The sequence below is a fragment of the Anguilla rostrata genome, chromosome 9 (genome assembly GCF_018555375.3).
Source record: "Anguilla rostrata isolate EN2019 chromosome 9, ASM1855537v3, whole genome shotgun sequence".
In the NCBI taxonomy this organism is placed as follows: Eukaryota; Metazoa; Chordata; class Actinopteri; order Anguilliformes; family Anguillidae; genus Anguilla; species Anguilla rostrata.
This window is the reverse complement of record NC_057941.1, coordinates 5,736,333-5,753,236: the sequence shown is the minus strand read 5'-3', so window position 1 is coordinate 5,753,236 and position 16,904 is coordinate 5,736,333. Positions and strand designations below refer to the sequence as shown.

The 16,904-nt window shown below is 41.2% G+C and overlaps 2 protein-coding genes across 7 annotated transcripts in view; one reads left to right on the top strand and one right to left on the bottom strand.

The window, feature by feature from the left end:
- Positions 1–5,618: 5,618 nt before the first annotated feature.
- Positions 5,619–16,904, bottom strand: part of get1 (guided entry of tail-anchored proteins factor 1) — a 40,561-nt gene continuing 29,275 nt past the window's right edge. Inside the window, exons 1-5 of one of the 4 annotated variants that reach the window (XM_064349933.1) lie at positions 10,468–10,639; positions 8,403–8,568; positions 7,619–7,686; positions 6,775–6,889; positions 5,619–5,818 (exon numbers count right to left, since the gene is read on the bottom strand). In XM_064349933.1, the coding sequence (XP_064206003.1) occupies positions 5,745–5,818; positions 6,775–6,889; positions 7,619–7,686; positions 8,403–8,532 (387 nt within the window). In that variant the 5' untranslated portion in view covers positions 8,533–8,568; positions 10,468–10,639 and the 3' untranslated portion in view covers positions 5,619–5,744. Of the gene's footprint in view, positions 5,819–6,774; positions 6,890–7,618; positions 7,687–8,402; positions 8,569–10,148; positions 10,369–10,467; positions 10,640–16,904 lie in introns of those variants that run through there. The other 3 variants (XM_064349934.1, XM_064349931.1, XM_064349932.1) reach the window with 3 other exon arrangements.
- On the top strand, positions 10,309–14,232 carry LOC135262750 (non-histone chromosomal protein HMG-14-like). Of its 3 annotated transcripts, none has more exons than XM_064349936.1 (6): positions 10,309–10,347; positions 12,401–12,427; positions 12,612–12,641; positions 12,738–12,773; positions 12,982–13,107; positions 13,249–14,232. In XM_064349936.1, the coding sequence occupies exons 1-6, from the start codon at positions 10,324–10,326 to the stop codon at positions 13,297–13,299; spliced, it is 294 nt and encodes a 97-aa protein (XP_064206006.1). In that variant the 5' UTR covers positions 10,309–10,323; the 3' UTR covers positions 13,300–14,232. The 3 variants fall into 3 exon arrangements, with proteins under 3 accessions (XP_064206006.1, XP_064206007.1, XP_064206005.1); XM_064349937.1 differs by lacking the exon at positions 10,309–10,347 and adding an exon at positions 10,769–10,965; XM_064349935.1 differs by lacking the exon at positions 10,309–10,347 and adding an exon at positions 11,631–12,215 and having other exon boundaries at positions 12,324–12,427.

The following is a 16,904-nucleotide window of genomic DNA, read 5'->3' as shown; positions in this document are numbered from 1 at the left end:
AGAGAGAGAAGAGGAGAGGACCAAGGACCGAGCCCTGTGGGACTCCGGTGATGAGGGGGTGTGGCGCAGATACTTTACCAGCCCAGGCTACCTGGAAGGAGCGATCTGAGAGGTAAGACTCAATCCAATTGAGGACTGTGCCACAGATCCCCATTGCAGATAGGAGGACAGGAGGGTGGGGTGGTCGACTGTGTCGAAGGCTGCCGATAGGTCCAGAAGTAATAAGACGGAGGAGAGGGAGGCTGCTCGGGCTGCGTGGAGAGCTTCGTTGACAGAGAGGAGTGCGGTCTCTGTCGAGTGGCCTGGTCTGAATCCAGACTGATGGGGATCGAGGAGCTCATTCTGTGAAAGAAACACAGAGAGTTGATTTGATGCAGCACGTTCAATGGTTTTTGACAGAAATGGAAGGAGAGATACCGGTCTGTAGTTCCCAATGATGGAGGGGTCTAGTGTGGTCTTTTTCAGGAGGGGGGAGATGAGGGCCTTCTTGAAGGTTGACGGGAAGCAGCCGGATGTCAGGGAGGAGTTAACCAGGAGGTGATGAATGGGAGAATCTCGGGTGAGATTGCCTGGAGGAGTGGTGAGGGAATGGGGTCAAGGGCACAGGTTGTGGGGCGATGGGAAAGTAGGAGTTGTGAAACCTCAGAATCGGTGAGGGGAGAGAAGTCGGAGAAACAAGGGGAAATGGTGAGGGAGGGGAGAGTACAGGTTGAGGGGTGGGGAGTTGGGAGCCAGTGACCGTAAGCAGAGGAGTGGAGAGACAAGGGGAGGGGAGCATAGGGTGAGGTGGAGTGCAGAAGGAGTTGCGGATGACTGCAATCTTCTCGTCAAAGAAGGTTGCAAAGTCGTCAGCAGTGAGCGAGGACTGAGGGCGTGCAGATGGCTGGCTGAGGAGAGAGGAAAAGACAGAAAACAGTTGCCGAGGGTTAGAACGGTAGTTATGGATTTTGGTTTGATAGTAGTTTACCTTGGCAGCAGTCACCGTGGAGGAGAACGCTGCAAGGAGGGATTGGTAGGCAGAGAGGTCTGAAGCATCTCTGGATGTCCTCCACTTCCTCTCTGCTGCACGGAGTCCAACCCTGGAGGTGCGTATGGCATTGGACATCCACGGGCGGGGAGGAGATGGACGTGTTGGCCTAGAGACAGTGGGGCAGAGGGAGTCAAGAGCAGATGTAAGGGAGGAAAGTAGGGAGGTGGATGCAGAATCAGTGGGGAGGGTAGTGAAGGATTCGAGAGGAGGGAGGGCAGCAGTGACAGATGAAGCAAGAGAGGAGGTTGAGAGGGAGCAGAGATTGCGGCGGACAGATACAGTGGGTGTGGGGGGAGAAGGTGGGTGAGAGGGAGCAAGGGGGAGGGAGAAGGAAACGAAGTGGTGGTCAGAGGTGTGCAGAGGGGTTACAGTGATATCGGTGCAAGGGCTATTCCTCAGAAAAACCAGGTCGAGGAGGTTGCCCGCCTTGTGGGTAGGGGGAGATGATTGTAGGGAGAGGTCAAAGGAGTGGAGGAGATGTAGGACAGCTGAAGACTGGGATGTTTCCAGGTGGAGGTTGAAATCTCCAAGCAGGATCAGTGGGGTGCCGTCCTCAGGGAAAGAGCTGAGTAGGATATCCAGCTCATCGATGAAGTTTCCCAGTGGACCTGGGGGGCGATAAATGACAACAATGTATAGATTAGTTGGACAGGTGATTGAAACAGAATGGTATTCAAAACTGAATCGGGTAGGTCAGAGAGAGGTAGGGCTGAGTATTTCCAGGAGGGAGAGATTAGGAGACCAGTGCCACCACCACGGCCTGATGGTCGGGGAGTGTGGGAGAATGAAAAGAAAGAGGAGAGGGCAGCAGGGTTGCAGTGTTCTCTGGGGTGATCCATGTCTCAGTGAGGGCAAGGAAATCAAGGGAGAGCAGGGAGGCATAGGCTGAGATGAAATCAGCCTTCTTTGAAGCAGACTGGCAGTTCCAAAGTCCTCCAGCAACTGTGCAGTTATTGCAGGGAGACAGCTGGGGGTAGGAGAGGTTAGCTGGGTTCCGTCGCTTAGGGGGGCCACGTCTTTGGAACCGGGTGCTGTAGGGCAGAGAGCAGACAGAGATGGGAAGAGCTTGCATAAAACTGAGGAGGAGCGACGCTAGCGTCGCTCAGAAACACTATTTGAAGTGCCGCGTAATTACTCAAATAATGTAGCGATAAGCGGCTCTAAACGGATCAAATACAAGCAATTTACAATACCTTGAACCAAAACAGCTGCGCAGATAAAACGGGGATGAAACAAAGTTACCGATCAAAGACTTACGCGATACAAATTACTACCAATATTGCACAGCTGACAATCAATCAAGACTAGGAGTTTAACCGGTAAAAACAGCTGGCTACAAATCACTAATATGACGACGCAACAAGCAAAGACGACTAATTTAAAGAAACTAAGGCAAATTAAGGCCACAAGACACAACTAACAAGCAAAACAATACTTAGACTAGCTACTCAGAGGGACGGAAGTGAAGCTCTAGTCACGCCGAGGAGAATGCACTTTATGCATATAGAATGCATATAAATGACTAAAATCCATTTCAAGACAAGTCCATCATCTAATTGTTTGGGTCGCAAGCTAATTTTATTCAGTATCGTAAAATCAGCAACCAGCATTTGAACTCATTGGCATTCTCAGCATTCCTCCTCCCACATCTATGCACATCTCACATGCTGAGAAGTTGATCACTTTTTTGTGATATCGTGTCTGAATTGGCCGAGTTAGAGATTGCAGATCCCAAATTATTTCCCAAGTGGTTGACATAGGTAGTTAAAAATTGGTCACTAAGGAGTGCTTGCATAATGGAACTTAAGGGAATACTTAAGGACTTACAGGAAATAACTTCTGTTCTATTGAACACCGTCTGTTCTATTGCACATTCCCTAATCGCCATTTCTACTTTCTTCCCCGTGCTGCCGGCGGGGCTCTTGCCAACTTTCAAGAGGGCTGTCATCTGGTCTCCCCCACCACTGCGGTCCAGCCCCTCTTTCATCATTACCTCCACCCTGCCCACATCCATTGCCACCTGCTGCTCCCCACCACCGTCACCCGGTCCCGCCCATCATCTGAGCCGCAATATGAACATTTTAAACATTGACTGACTGACCATGTTGGTCATCAATCTACACCCTGAGCTGACCAGAGAAGGATGGGTTTCCCCCTTGAGCTTGGTTCCTTCCGAGATTTCTTCCCATCTGCCACAGGGCGTTTTTCCTTGCCACTGTTGCTTTAGGCTTGCTCCTGTGGGTGTTTAGGCCAGGGTTGTCTGTGAAGCGTATTGTGACAATTGCTGTGAAATACGCTATATAAATAAAATCTGATTTGATTTGAACTTCCAGGTCTAAGGGTTGTGTTCAGAAAACACAATGTGAAGCAACTCCTTTCTTCTAAGGGGTACTTCAAATTTTAACAGTAAACTGAGCCTTAATAGTTTGAAAGTGTCAGTAGATAATAAAACCGCCTGCAGTTGTAAATACATTTTTTGGACTGGTAATATTTATTTAAGACCATCATGAATATTAACACAATATTGGATATTGGAAATGTCGTAATACAATTTTTAGGCCATATTGCCCACCCGTTTCAAGAGGATACTAACTTGAACCCGGACTAATTTTATCTGTATTGAACAATGAAAGTGTGAAGCTCTGTTTTAAGTCTCACCAGGCCATAGTGCATATGAACTGAAGGTGGCAGAATAACTGTTCAAGTCACCTATGAATGCCAATTCAGAGGCCCACACAGGTACTCATATTACTACTGACTTTCAAAACAGCTTCCAGGAATCACAATATTTTGAACTTCCACCGGTGGATAATCCCCTTTTCGAGAGTAGATGGATTCAAAACAAGATGTGACACATTTCTTACAGGAGGAAGAAGACACTAGTGTTGTGTTTATTTGCATCCTCAAGACAACTTTGTGGAAGTTCCCAAAGCAATCAAAAGACACACTGTGCAGTAAAGTCAGAGGCATTGACAAATTTCACCATCTTACATGGCTGAGTTATGATTAACATTATTTGTTAATTGGGGGTTATACAAAATAAATAAATAAATAATGAGGACAAATACACCACACACATATATACTGTGTGTGTGTATATATATATATATATATACACACACACACATATATCCATCCATTCATTATCTAACCTGCTTATCCCTGGTCAGGGTCGCAGGGGGTGCTGGAGCCTATACCAGCGTGCGTTGGGCGAGAGGCAGGAATACACCCAGGACAGTTTGCCAGTGGTTTGGCTCTGCACTCTGTAATTTTAGATTTGTAATAAAACCATTCACAGGTGGTACAAAGTGCACATTCTCAGCTTTTATTTAAGGGTATTCTTTTAAGTAAATTTTGGTTTGACCATGTAGAAATTACAGCACTTCATATGCAGTACTTAGTACTTTGTTGCATATCCCTTGCATGCAATGACGGCTTTAAATCTGTGACCCAATGACATCACCAGGTGCTGAGTATATTCTCTGGTGATTCTCTGCCAGGCCTGCACTGCAGCCATCTTCAGCTCCTGCTTGTCCTGGGGGGCAGTCAAGAGTTTTTTAGCTTTGAAAAACACCGTTGCTGCCTTAACAGTATTTTACAGGATCACTGTCTTACTGTACAGTGAAGTGGGATTAGGAGGGATTTGGTTGAACTTGAGCAGATAAGATGCTTCTGTACATTTTCATTTTGATTTCATTCAGCTGCTGCTATCAGCAGTTACAGCATCGTTGAAAACAAGTGAGCCAGTATCTGTGACTGCCATACATGTCCAAACCATAATACCCGCCACCACCATATTTCACAGATGAGGGGGCGGGGGGGGCTTTGGATAATGGCATTTCCTTTTGATACAATGATACAAGTGCATCTTGGTCCCATCGGTCTACAAGACCTTTTCCCAGAACTCTGCGGGCTCTTTTCAGTGCTTCTTAGCGAACTGTAACCTGGCCAGAAACCCGTCTTTGTGGCTGACTAGGTTTGCATGCTGCAGTGTAGCCTCAGTAGTTCTGATCGTGAAGACTACTTTTGACAGTAGGCAATGACACATCCAGGCCAGCCTGCCTCCTGAAAAGTGTCTCTGGTCTGTTGGGCTGCTGTTTGGGTGGTTTTTCTTCATTATGGTGACCATTCTTTTGGACAAATAGAATGAAATGGGGGGGGGGGGGGGGAGTATGTATAAAAAGTGCTGTCATTTCTACAGTGATACCCATACAAGTTTACCTATAAACTTGAGAACGTGCACTTTAACCACATGGGAATAGTTTCATTACAAATCTAAAATTGTAAAAAATAAATAAATTTTTTTTTTTTTGCCTTTGTCCCAAACATTATGGAGCCAACTGTGTGTGTATATGTGCGTATATATGCATGTATATTTATACACACACACGTATTCATACACATTTTTTGTTTTTTCTCTACGGGAAACAGGAGTTTTCCCCCACCAATCTCATTTCAACAAATTGCTCCCAGAAGAAATATTCTGGTCAATGCTGATATATCCTGAAGCATATTGCTCAGATTATCGCCAATATAGTGTATATTTTATGTACTGTTGAAGTTTGTATGTTTTCAAGTCAGCATGAGATGAACTGAACAGAATAATTTAATGGCAAATTTTTTCAACATGAACAGGAAGGAATTACTTTTTCACAATACCCATTAATCATTGATCTTTGAACACTGTAGAAAGCAGATATCAAGTCCAGTTTCTTCAACCCACAGCCTGCAGTACGATCGCCACTACCTTGTTGCAAACCACAAGCCAGGTTGTGATTCCCACTCCACCTGAAACAAAGTTGAGAGACATAATAACCATCATGTGCAGTGTTTCCGGACCGAGGATAAGTGTGTTAAAAATGTACAATTTGCAAAGGATTAATAATTATTTATCAACCTATTCATAGTTATTTATAACAAATCAAAACAGAAATATGAAACCAATATGCCATTCAAAACAAGCGACGCAAGATGATTTCTTTAATGCACAGAAGCAATGGCCTATCACTGCTCGATCTGCAGGTAATCTGCAGATACTGCTGTGCAAGCAGACACACAGACAACTCAGAGACCACCTTAAAAATGTACCAATGGAGAACTTACTTCAAACCCCTTTTAAAGGGAAGGGATTCATTTCAAGCTCCAAAGTCTCCAGAAACGTGGAATCACAATTTACTTAAAGTGTTCGGGAGAAATCTACCCAAGTCACTTTTCACTTGAGGATTGAACAATAAAAAAAAAAAAGCTGAACAAAATGAGGCTGGTAGACATCTAGTGAAATTCAGCTTTAAAAATGTTTTTTAAAGACATACTTCAAATATACATATTTTGCCAAAGTACATAAATGCGCCATTCTGAAATGTTTCCCCTTCTAAACAAGGGCTTTGGCCACACCATAATCAGGGCTTACCCTCTAACTCTGCCCTCTCCCCTGACATCTGTACCTCAGACTCACTCACCTACTTCAAATCACACCTGAAAACCCACCTCTTTTCCCGAGCCTTCCCTAGATGTCTGTCTTCCCCCTCTGTCCATCACACCCCCTCCTACCACCACTGGTCCCACTGCATTTTATGTATTGTTTGTTTTTTTATCGTATCTTTGTCCGTTTTTTTTTTTTTAAATAATTATGCTTGTACCCTGGTTTTTGTTGATTGTTTCTTCCCTGTGTTGTAAAGAACCTTTGAGACTATGAAAAGCGCTATATAAAATACATTTATTATTATTATTATTATTATTATTACCTGCCACTCCAGATGGGAAAGCGACCAACCGCTCCAGAGGGGCAATCCACTTACTGGGAAGAACTGTCACTGGGTCGGCATAATACTTCCAAATCAGGGAGATCATCAATGCAGCCTAGTAAACAGAGCACACCAGTACCTTCTCATACGATAACTCGGCACAAAAACTACAGTACTGTAATGATATGTGGTGAACATCTTTCAAGAAGCAATCTGTTGTTTTTCCCATGTCAAGAGTCACATTTCAGTCAAGAGTTGGCTAGATAGCCAATAGGTAGTGTGTAAGGATACAACATGTTGTATGTAATATAATCTAAATAAAGTAAATACAAATAACTGCAGCTAAGGACTGGAAAGGTTTTGACAGGAGACAGAAGGTAGTGCAGAACATATGTAATTCAAGAACTTGGCAAACTAGCAAGCTTCACTAGCTAGCTCACTAAATGTACCATCCACACTGATACTATCTTTTCATAAAACTTAATAAAATCGTTTAAGAGTGGGTAAAAGGTGTATCCAATAAACATTTCCAGGGCCACATTACAATTACTATTTTTACTACAATTGCTATTTTTCTAAGAATGAGGCAGCAGTGCTACCACTGTTAAATAACTAAAGATTGTGGAGGTGGGGGGGGGGGGCATTTATGATTGCACAGGCAGGCACAGTCCTATGGCAAGGTCTTAGCACATAGGAAAGTTATATGGTTTAATTCTGATATTGAATGCCAAGGCAGCCATTTTCAACATCATCAATATCCCTCCTCAGGAGGACCTGGCACAGTTCTGTATACTTCTTTTTTTATTTATTTCACATTTTCAGCAAAGGTCACATTCAAACTTACCTGGAGAACATAATACACTATATTCACCACCCATTTAATTTTGGCCTGCTGAGCTGTTCGGGATTTCACTGGAAAAAAGAAAAAAAGAAAAACAATTGCTAATGTCAGATATAGTTAACATGTTGTTTCTTAATACATATTAATCGATAAAGCGAAAAAAAAAAACGTGTTCATTATTTTAATAACCATTCTCAGTAATTATTCAGACTTAAATATTATATTATGCATAAACAAAAATGGAAATGTTCTCGCTTTACAATACATTGTAAAGGCCACCAGTTTGTCTCCCCTTGTTTCCTTGCATCATACTTCAGTCGTCCACCAGCTAACCTCTTTATATGCATTTTTATCTGTACGGGAGTGTTCAGTTGGTTAGAGGTCCGTGTTCATCACTATCCTCTGCCAATTGATTGGGCACCTGTGGGCTACACACTAAAGCCACATACTAATTAAGATCTTCCTCCGACATAAGTCTGCAGAGTGAGTGAAACAGCGGGAGACACCACGTGTTTCAGAGGTGAGCCATGGAGGCCTACACTCTCCCAAGTCGGCAGGATGGTTCCTACATGAATGTCACTGTGGTTGCAGACGATTACCCGTTCCAAACCGGGGTGAGAATTAAACATGCTTAGCCCCATGTTGGGTGCCAAATGAAAAAAATAAAAAAATAAAAAATTTAAAAGGCAAAACAATCAAAGCAGCATATAGTGAATAACTTTGAATTTGTCCACAGCATTAGCCAAAAAAAAAAAAAGGCTACTTGTAAAAGGGATATGAGTCTTACCATGGGTCTTTAACTTGTCAGTCATCTTGTTGATCCTGCGCTCCAGTCGTGCATATCTGGCAAACTCATCCATCATACTTATGGAGGCGAGTTCCTGCTTCATGCCTTGGATCTCTATCCTCATTTCCATCTCATGCTCTGCATCCTTTTGAAAGACCTTGGACAGCTTTAATGGAAAGTCAAAAGGAAAAAAAAATGTTATCTTCTTATTCAGTGGTTCCCAGCCTCGATCCTGGGTACCCCATGTGCATGCTGGTTTTTGATCCAAACCACGGTAGCAAACCCTAAATTTGAACAAGCAGTTAATGTTTCTTAGTTAGGTGCTTTTCATGGCGAGGGATTATTAACCCTCATAAAAGGTATAACATGTAGGTTTCTTTCCTTGCTTCACTCCTGTTTACAATTAAAAATGGCTCCTCCTCCATTCACACCCCACCTACACCCCAAAGGCCACATTATGTCAAAAAAGCTAAGCATTCCATGGAGAACCACAGTCTGATGTTAAAGTTGTGCTTATTATGCCATATTGCAAGCAAATATATGAAAAGAGGAAACAAAATTATTTAACTGCTCAAATGAAAGATGAGGTGAATCAATACGCTCCGAACTGGTGAAAGCGTGGACAAATGGCCACTAAAACTAACAATTTGGTAGATAATGAAGAATTCAAAAACAAAACAAATGATAGAAAGCCAAACCCGCATTGTGTTAAGATGTTTAAGGGAGAAAAGTATGAACAAACTGAAACGTGTTGAACAACCTAATCAGGAGCCAATTCACCTAATTTGATCTTTAAAAATTGTGTAACCCATATGTGATTGTTCGCAATAGAGCACAATGAGAGCACAGTATTTTTTATTAATCTTGAAGGTTCTCAGTTAAAGGTAATAGGTATTTTCTCTCAGTAACAGCAACTGTAGGTCTTAAACTTCGGCCATGTCCAAAAGGGCTTAGCCTACTTGCCTATTATCAAGGAATACTAAGCAAGACCGCAGTTTTAGACACGGCCTTCCTACTATATTCAAATTTTGAGCCAGAAGAGCGCCCCTTGTCCCAACTCAAGGAATAGTTCGTTATGTGTGTATCGTTATATGGAGAATTTCCTGATCGACAAAATTTACGTTATAATCGCAGTTTAGAATTCGGCATTTGCAAACACATCCAACAATAAATAGTCATATTATTAACTAGGCTAGCTAAAATATTAACAAAAAACTAAGCTCGCTAGTTCACAGTTCTAAGCGTTTGCTTAGAGCTGTTTGCTAGTTTGAGCAGGGATGGCTTTGAAATGTATCTAACGATACAATACCAGACTACAAAGAAATTGATTTTGAATTGTAAATGTTATCGCCGTCGCTGGCTATCTATTTTAATTTCTGCTCCGTAGCTTAAGCTGTCCGATTTTTTCGACTTGCTGTGCTAGGTGTAGCTACATGATTCAAAATCAGCAATTCGGAGAGACACAGACGACATTTAAATGTGAAATGACCAATGTTAGCGCGAACAAAAGGCTCCAAATAACACCACATTGACATGCGGCCATAGTTTGCTCATGAAATTGCATAGCCCATTTTATTTCATGCCACAGCGGCAACGTACTCGCCCACTGGAGAATGAGTGGAGGTAGCCTTAAGATGATGCAAAGTGAACGTTATTGACCACTTTAATTACACCCAGACCCTGAAAGTCTTGGTTGTTTTGCTGATAAAACGTTTCCCTGTGCTGTAAGCTTAACAACATACTTACGAAAGAAGATATAGCTGGTAACAGTGTTTTGACGAGATTGCATATAAGCACAGATCCCAGCACCAGAAACCAGACGTACCCTGCCGCCATTTTTTTCCTTGTCATCAACAGCCACACTGCCTGCTGAAGTAAGACAAGGAAGCACACCCTCTATATCTGCTGCGATTAGCGATTGATGTTTACTTGCAAGCTATGGTTGGTATGTGCTATACAGAGAGGTTGCAAATATATTATTTAGCCTACATGGGCTGCACAGGCAAAGCCATCAGAAGAGAGAATTTTTGTAGTTGAGAAGGCTGTCAACATGTGGCTGACTTACGATAAACCTTTCGTAGCTTTAATGACAAAATCTAGGTTTCATAACAAAATAAACACCTGGCGGGCATATGAATAAAACTTAACATTCAAAAACCTCCCCACACCCTCATAAAATCTTCAAACGCAAAATAAACATTGGACCGATTGGCAATGGCACCTATGCATACCAATACAGGTAGGCTATCTTTGCTACGATTTTAAAATATTTTGACGAGTCCTAAGGCCAATCAATGGCAACTAGGGGCGGAGAGTAGGTTGCCCGTAAGGTTCGTGCTCTAATGGATAGAATAGAGAAGGAGGGGGGAACAGAATCCAATCCGGTTTGAGCTAGTTTTTGTTTCGATGGAACATTAACGTTTTGCTATACTGTGATAGAAGGTACTGTTTGAATCTTTTAGTGAACATAAGTACAGTATTTTTCGGCGTGTCTGGTCGGAAACAGTTTGCTGTATTTTCCGTTTTAAAATACAAGATAACAGCCATGCCTAAAAGAAGCAAAGTAAGTACAAATATTGTAATTAAAAAAAATTATATATATATATATATATATATATATATATATATATATATATATATATATGCATTCGTTTAATATTTGCAAACATCCCATTTTTAACTTTGCACTGCATGCAAAGACAGCTTGCAACATTTTCATTTGCATGCGTGTTTAAATAAGGTTTTGCTGTACTTTGTGCAGTCAGGGGGGTTTAAATGTGTCCTGTTTTGATTCGGAAAGTGGCGCCTTTTATTCGTCTTTGTGCTGAGATTTGTATCGTTTTTCTGACATTGATTTAAAATTACAAGAGAACGAAACGTCCTGTTTTGCAATGTTGAGTATTGTTTACGAATGAAATGCAGAGTAATCGTTTCAAACAAAGGGGTGTAACACTGCGTTGCTTGGTTGCGATTTGCTGAAATAAAGTTGAGAAAAATGCGACCCTGTGCTGGAAAAGCAAATTGCATGAATTGATTCCTGATGCACCGCATCAATAAAAATGCATGTGTGAAATCACAAATACAATTCACGGTTTGTTGTCTAATATGGAGACTAAATGTTTGATACAATTTAGTCCCTTGCAATGGTGCGCATGTATCGCACGACTCCTCAAGGCTCTTGGAAAAGGGCATAAAAGTCTTGTGTCATGGCTGCCCTTGTATGCAAGAAGAACATTAGCTAGCGGAATGGCTGCTACATGCTGTCCCTGTGTTTTTACTGCTCACAGTTTGAAGTTGTGAAAACATTTAACACATTGAACCGTTTTTTAAACATACTTTCATATTGTGCATTCATTTAGCTGAAATGTAGCGTTGTATATAGGTTATTTGACATGCATTCAATGCATTCGTGTCTGTTGCTGGGGCTAGTTTTGTGTTATGCAATGGCGATTCTACGACATCACAGCGCCGCTCTTGTTGCTGAGGATTCTAGTATATTCTGTAGCCATTTGGAGGATCGCTGAGGATCTCGGAGTTCGAAATTCGAATGAATGGCGGGAGTGTTTTGTGGACTACTTGACGTAGCAATGGATACTGTAATGTAGACCAGCAATCCCCCCGGTCTTTTTTTTTTTTTTTTTTAAACCACTGAATGAATACGTAGGAGTAGGCGGGGCAGTATTTCCCTCCTCTTTTGAGTACAGACTGTGCATGGCACAGTCTTCCTTTGATAGCCAATCAGAACATTTTTATACAAGAAGAAAATTAGGCTACATGACCAAATTTCTGCTTTCGTAATGAAAATAGAACCAGGTGAGGATCATGCCATTGCTGAAATTGCAGCCATGCCAGGATGTATAACTCCTGCCTTGCTGACCGCCACCTTGAGATTGCGTAACTCTGCAGTGTGTTACTTTTTAGCCCCTCCCCTCCATTACACCACCCCCTCTCTGTGCCCAAAGGGTCTGCTGAACTTACCAAATTCTTGTTTCCAACAGGCCAACAATAACACTGAAGCAAATGAGGTAAGTGATGCAAAAATCGCAATGAGGCCATTTTGACCACACTTCTCCTATTTGTGTTTTATTTAGCATTGCACTAATTTATTAAACCGTAAGAGAGCAGCCATTTTAAACCTCCAGTCAACAGATTGTGATAGGTGCGACAGATGTTTTTCTGATTTGATTTGTTTGCCCCCCTTTTTTGTAGCCCAAACGGAGATCTCTGAGGTTGGTAAACGTAAGTACACTCTCTGTTACTCTTTTTTTTGTGCTAAGTGGAAATGCTTGTAGTTTTAAAACCTTGTTAACACTTTTTTCTTTTCTTTTTTGGAAGAAACCCAATTCCACCCAAACAGAGCCCAAGCCAAAGGTGAGTGATCATTATCATTAATATGCCCACTTAACTTCATATTTGAAGCAGCTGACTTTATGGCCACCACTGTCTTTCTCATGTTGCTGTTGCTGACAGTAGTAGGGCATTTATGTCCAAAGTATTAAGAGATTAAAAAAAAAAAAAATTACGTCAAGGCTTTTCCAATTTAATTGGAGGATATTCACGTCTGCTTTTGTTCACGCAGAAGGCACCGGCAAAACCCAAGAAGTCGAAGGAGGTGGAAAAGGCTAAACCAGAGGAGGAGCAGAAGAAAGAAGAAGTCCCTGCCGAGAACGGCGAAGCCAAACTTGAAGAGGAGGCTGAAGAAGAGGTGAGTGTATCTATGGCAACATGTTAAGACAGGACTATATGTGAGGGTAACATTTTTTTTTATTTGAAGGAAGAGAAAAAAGTTTGCTGAAACTGGGTTCCTTAAACCTGTATTAATCGTGTGCATCCGTTTTACTTTCAGGCACCAGCAACAGAAGAGGAGACTGAACAGAAAGATGAGGAAGCCGAATAACATCATTTCCACATCCTTTTACCAGTGCTCCCTGTACCTCTTTTTCTTGTACAATTCAGGGGAATATTTTTATCTACTATTTTCTAAATGCAGGTTTTTTAGTAGTATGAATGTAGAAACACATTTTTTAAAGGAAAAATATGTTTGGAGAGGGATTCCACCACATCCCACATTTTTACATCTCTGGAAAAAAATATGCTCATTGTAAATGTCAGCGGTTTTTATTTTCAAAGGGGGGGAGGGAGTGGAGCAGGTTGCAACATTGAAAACATGCAAGGTGTCATTTTCAGGAATTGATTGTACAATGAAAGCTTGCCTGAGAGGAGAGTAACATTCCATAGGCTATATGAGGGACAGTATATGTAACCTGTATTGTATGAGGGTTGGGATGAATTATTCAAGGGGTTATACATTGTTTATAATGGGGATGGGAGGGAGTTTTAGAATGTTTTTAAGCTGTGTTACATAAATGTTAACTCTTGTATTCATGCAGATTTCTGTTTAATAAACCTGTTCCCTAGTACTGAAGTTTTCCCTGTCAGGCTTGTGCATTGTGTGTATTGCTTTTGTCTCTGTTTGGTGATAGCATTTGCAATAACCTTGTATTCCTGCTGTGAAAGGGTTTTCAAATTTTCTATTTACAGTGTGTAATGGTACATTTGTGGGGATGGTAAAATGGAATATATGATTTTAGCAAAGCTAATGACATGCATAACAGTGTTTAACATACCGGTGATAACTATTCTCTGTAAGGACATTGACAAGCAAATGACTGTACCTTAACTTGAACTGTCAAGTGAACATACCAGCAGTAGCAATATTCACATGTGGGTTTAGGTAAGCAGTACAAATGTAAAGTTTTTTTCTTTTCTTTGTTTATAGCTGTATATGTGTACTGATTCGTATAAACAAACCAATAAAAACTTGGTTGTACTTTTGTGTTTTTTGCCTCCCGTGTTCAGAAATAAAAAGTACTCTGTCATACAAATTGACTACCAAATCCGTTAGACTGAAGTGACCATCTTATTGAGGTGATTGTATGTGATGTAATACTGTGGTTCTCAAAACTCGGTCCTGGGTCCGTTGTGTATGCTGGTTTTCGATCCAACTACAATTGCAATCCAAAGATTTTAACAAGCTGTTAATTTTTTTGTGATTTGGTCCATCCATTATACAAATTGGGATGACAGGGATGCCATCCCGCCAAGTTACGCTTTGGCGGGGCATGCCCCATACCTATACAGCACCGAGAGTTTGGCACTTTTCAGGGTTCCCCACATAAATAACCACAAAAGCCACAGACACTCAGACCTTAAAAACATTATATTCTGTACATTCTGACCCCATTTCAACAGACAGAATTCACAAACAACTTCACATGTCCACACAAAGCCCCAAACTAAGGGGATTTTGCGTTTTCTCCTCATTCTTATTTTCCTGCTGCCTATCCTATAAAATTACCCAAGTTCAAACCTCGTTATGTTTTTAAAAGGTATTTTAAACGATTTGAAGAGCAAGCATTTCTGCATGATCTGCATAATAGTAACACTGGCAGAGTCAGTTTAATCCATGATGTTGAGTCTGCATGGGAAGTTTTTCATAACTCGTTCATGTCGATTTGTAATAAGCATGCCCCTATAAAGAAATTCAGGATTTCTGGGAGGGACAACCCTTGGTTCATGAAGGAACTATCTAACCTGATCAGGGAAGGAATGCCTCCTGGGCCAAGGCTAGATCCACTAACTCCCCTGCTGACTGGACTGCCTTTAGATCTCTAAGAAATAAATGCACAATCCGACTAGGATATCCATGTCAGAATATTATTTAAAATCTATTTTGGAAAATCTAAACAATCCCACAAAATTTTGGAAACAGATAAAATCATTGTCATGTTCCAATTCCACTTCAGGCCTCCCTGAACGCATTTTGACTCAACTGAAATTAAGAGCAAGGATGATATTGTTGGGTACTTTAATGAGCATTTTATATCTGCTGGTTCTGTTTATAATACATATGCAGCAGGGCCTTAGAGCTCTAATTCCAGTTTGGTGACACCTCTATCCTGAACCGACTCACCTCGGGACCCCTTTGTTTTTAGACCAATTTCTAGTGTGGAGATCTGTAAAGCTTTGAAAGCTATTGATCCAAAAAAGTCGTCTAGACCCGACAACTTGGATCCTTATCTGTTAAAGCTTACAGCTGATTTTATTGCTGAATTTTTTAATCAGAGCCTCCAGAATAATTCCATCCCCAAAATCTGGAAAGCAGCCTATGTTCTCCCCTTATTGAAGGGTGGGGACTCTTCGGACTTAAACATAAAAATATAATTATATTTCTTCACTTGGCTACTGTAGAAAATGTTCTTATCAGCAAATGCCACGTTTCTACATTCATGTTATCTTGCCCTGTTCTCTATCTAGCCACACAAACAATTAGCCTACTACATCTGTACGGTCTACACTCCCCATTAAAACATTACATTTAAAATCATGACTCAATCATAATTATAACTACTAGTACTGAACACGAGAAAAGCACATCAGTGCAATAGATTTCATACATACTATCACACTTTGCTTCACCCACCACTTTAACGCCTGATGCTTTATACCGTCTGTTATATATACCGTTCCATAAGGAAACTCAGCTCGCTCATGGTCACTTCATTTACTTCGCACTATAGTCTGTGATCGTCAACCTTCACCTACATACCCATTCTGCTGAAAACATAGTGTTTCAACTACTCAATTTCATCACTTCTCATTTCTCTTGTAATATTGTTATTTTATCATATGCAAAGCTTGCTGGGACATATGCATCTGCTCCTATTCTCCACTATCAAGTCGTCCAGTTGTTGTGGCATCATAGCGAGTCTCCCTTTGCGCATTGAAATAAAACCTTTTCAATTGGAAAGTGGACCTCAGTGTGTTACTTCACCTTTCCTGACCTGGTTCCACGAGGGAGAAGCTTTGCCAAAACTGTCGGCCTGTATTCTGTTTTAAGCCAGACATTTTGTGTAACCTCAAGTAACTCAACTCAAGTAGCCTACTGGTGGGTGGTTCACCATTGCCATGCTTTATATTGCTTTATTAGAGGAGCAATGCAAGAGGAAGTGGAAATACCTGAGGGACAAATATACAAAAGAGAAGTGGTTCAGAAGGCGGTAGTCAACAGAGGAAATGGAAGTTCAAGTTGGTAATTTTTGGATGTGCCACAAGCTCCAATTATAATGAAACATCAGAAAGCAGTGTTGAAAATATTGAGTCTCTGCTGCTTCTTATGGTGTCATCATCAGTTGAGGTAGGAGTAGCAAATGTCAGGCACACAGTAGAGTGTGTACTAGATCTACAACTGCAATAGCATCTGTCTACACAAACTACTCTGTCACAACTGATTGCTCATATCTCTACTGATTAGAGAGAGGCATTAGAGAGGTGGACTCAGTAGACATTTTCAAATGACAGCTGAAAACCTTTCAGGTTAAAAATCTTCTTAACCTGGCATACAATTAACGATACCCTTTTCTACTCCTTTTAATAATTTATTTAATTATTTTATTACATTTTCTTTTTATGTTTTATTCATTGTTGTGATATGGTTCATTG

Excerpts from the sequence above, each read along its gene's own strand:
- LOC135262750 (XM_064349935.1), top strand. Across the intron at positions 12,642-12,737 it reads GATCTCTGAGGTTGGTAAAC|AAACCCAATTCCACCCAAAC; the intron begins GTAAGTACACTC and ends CTTTTTTGGAAG. Across the intron at positions 13,108-13,248 it reads AAGAGGAGGCTGAAGAAGAG|GCACCAGCAACAGAAGAGGA; the intron begins GTGAGTGTATCT and ends TTTTACTTTCAG.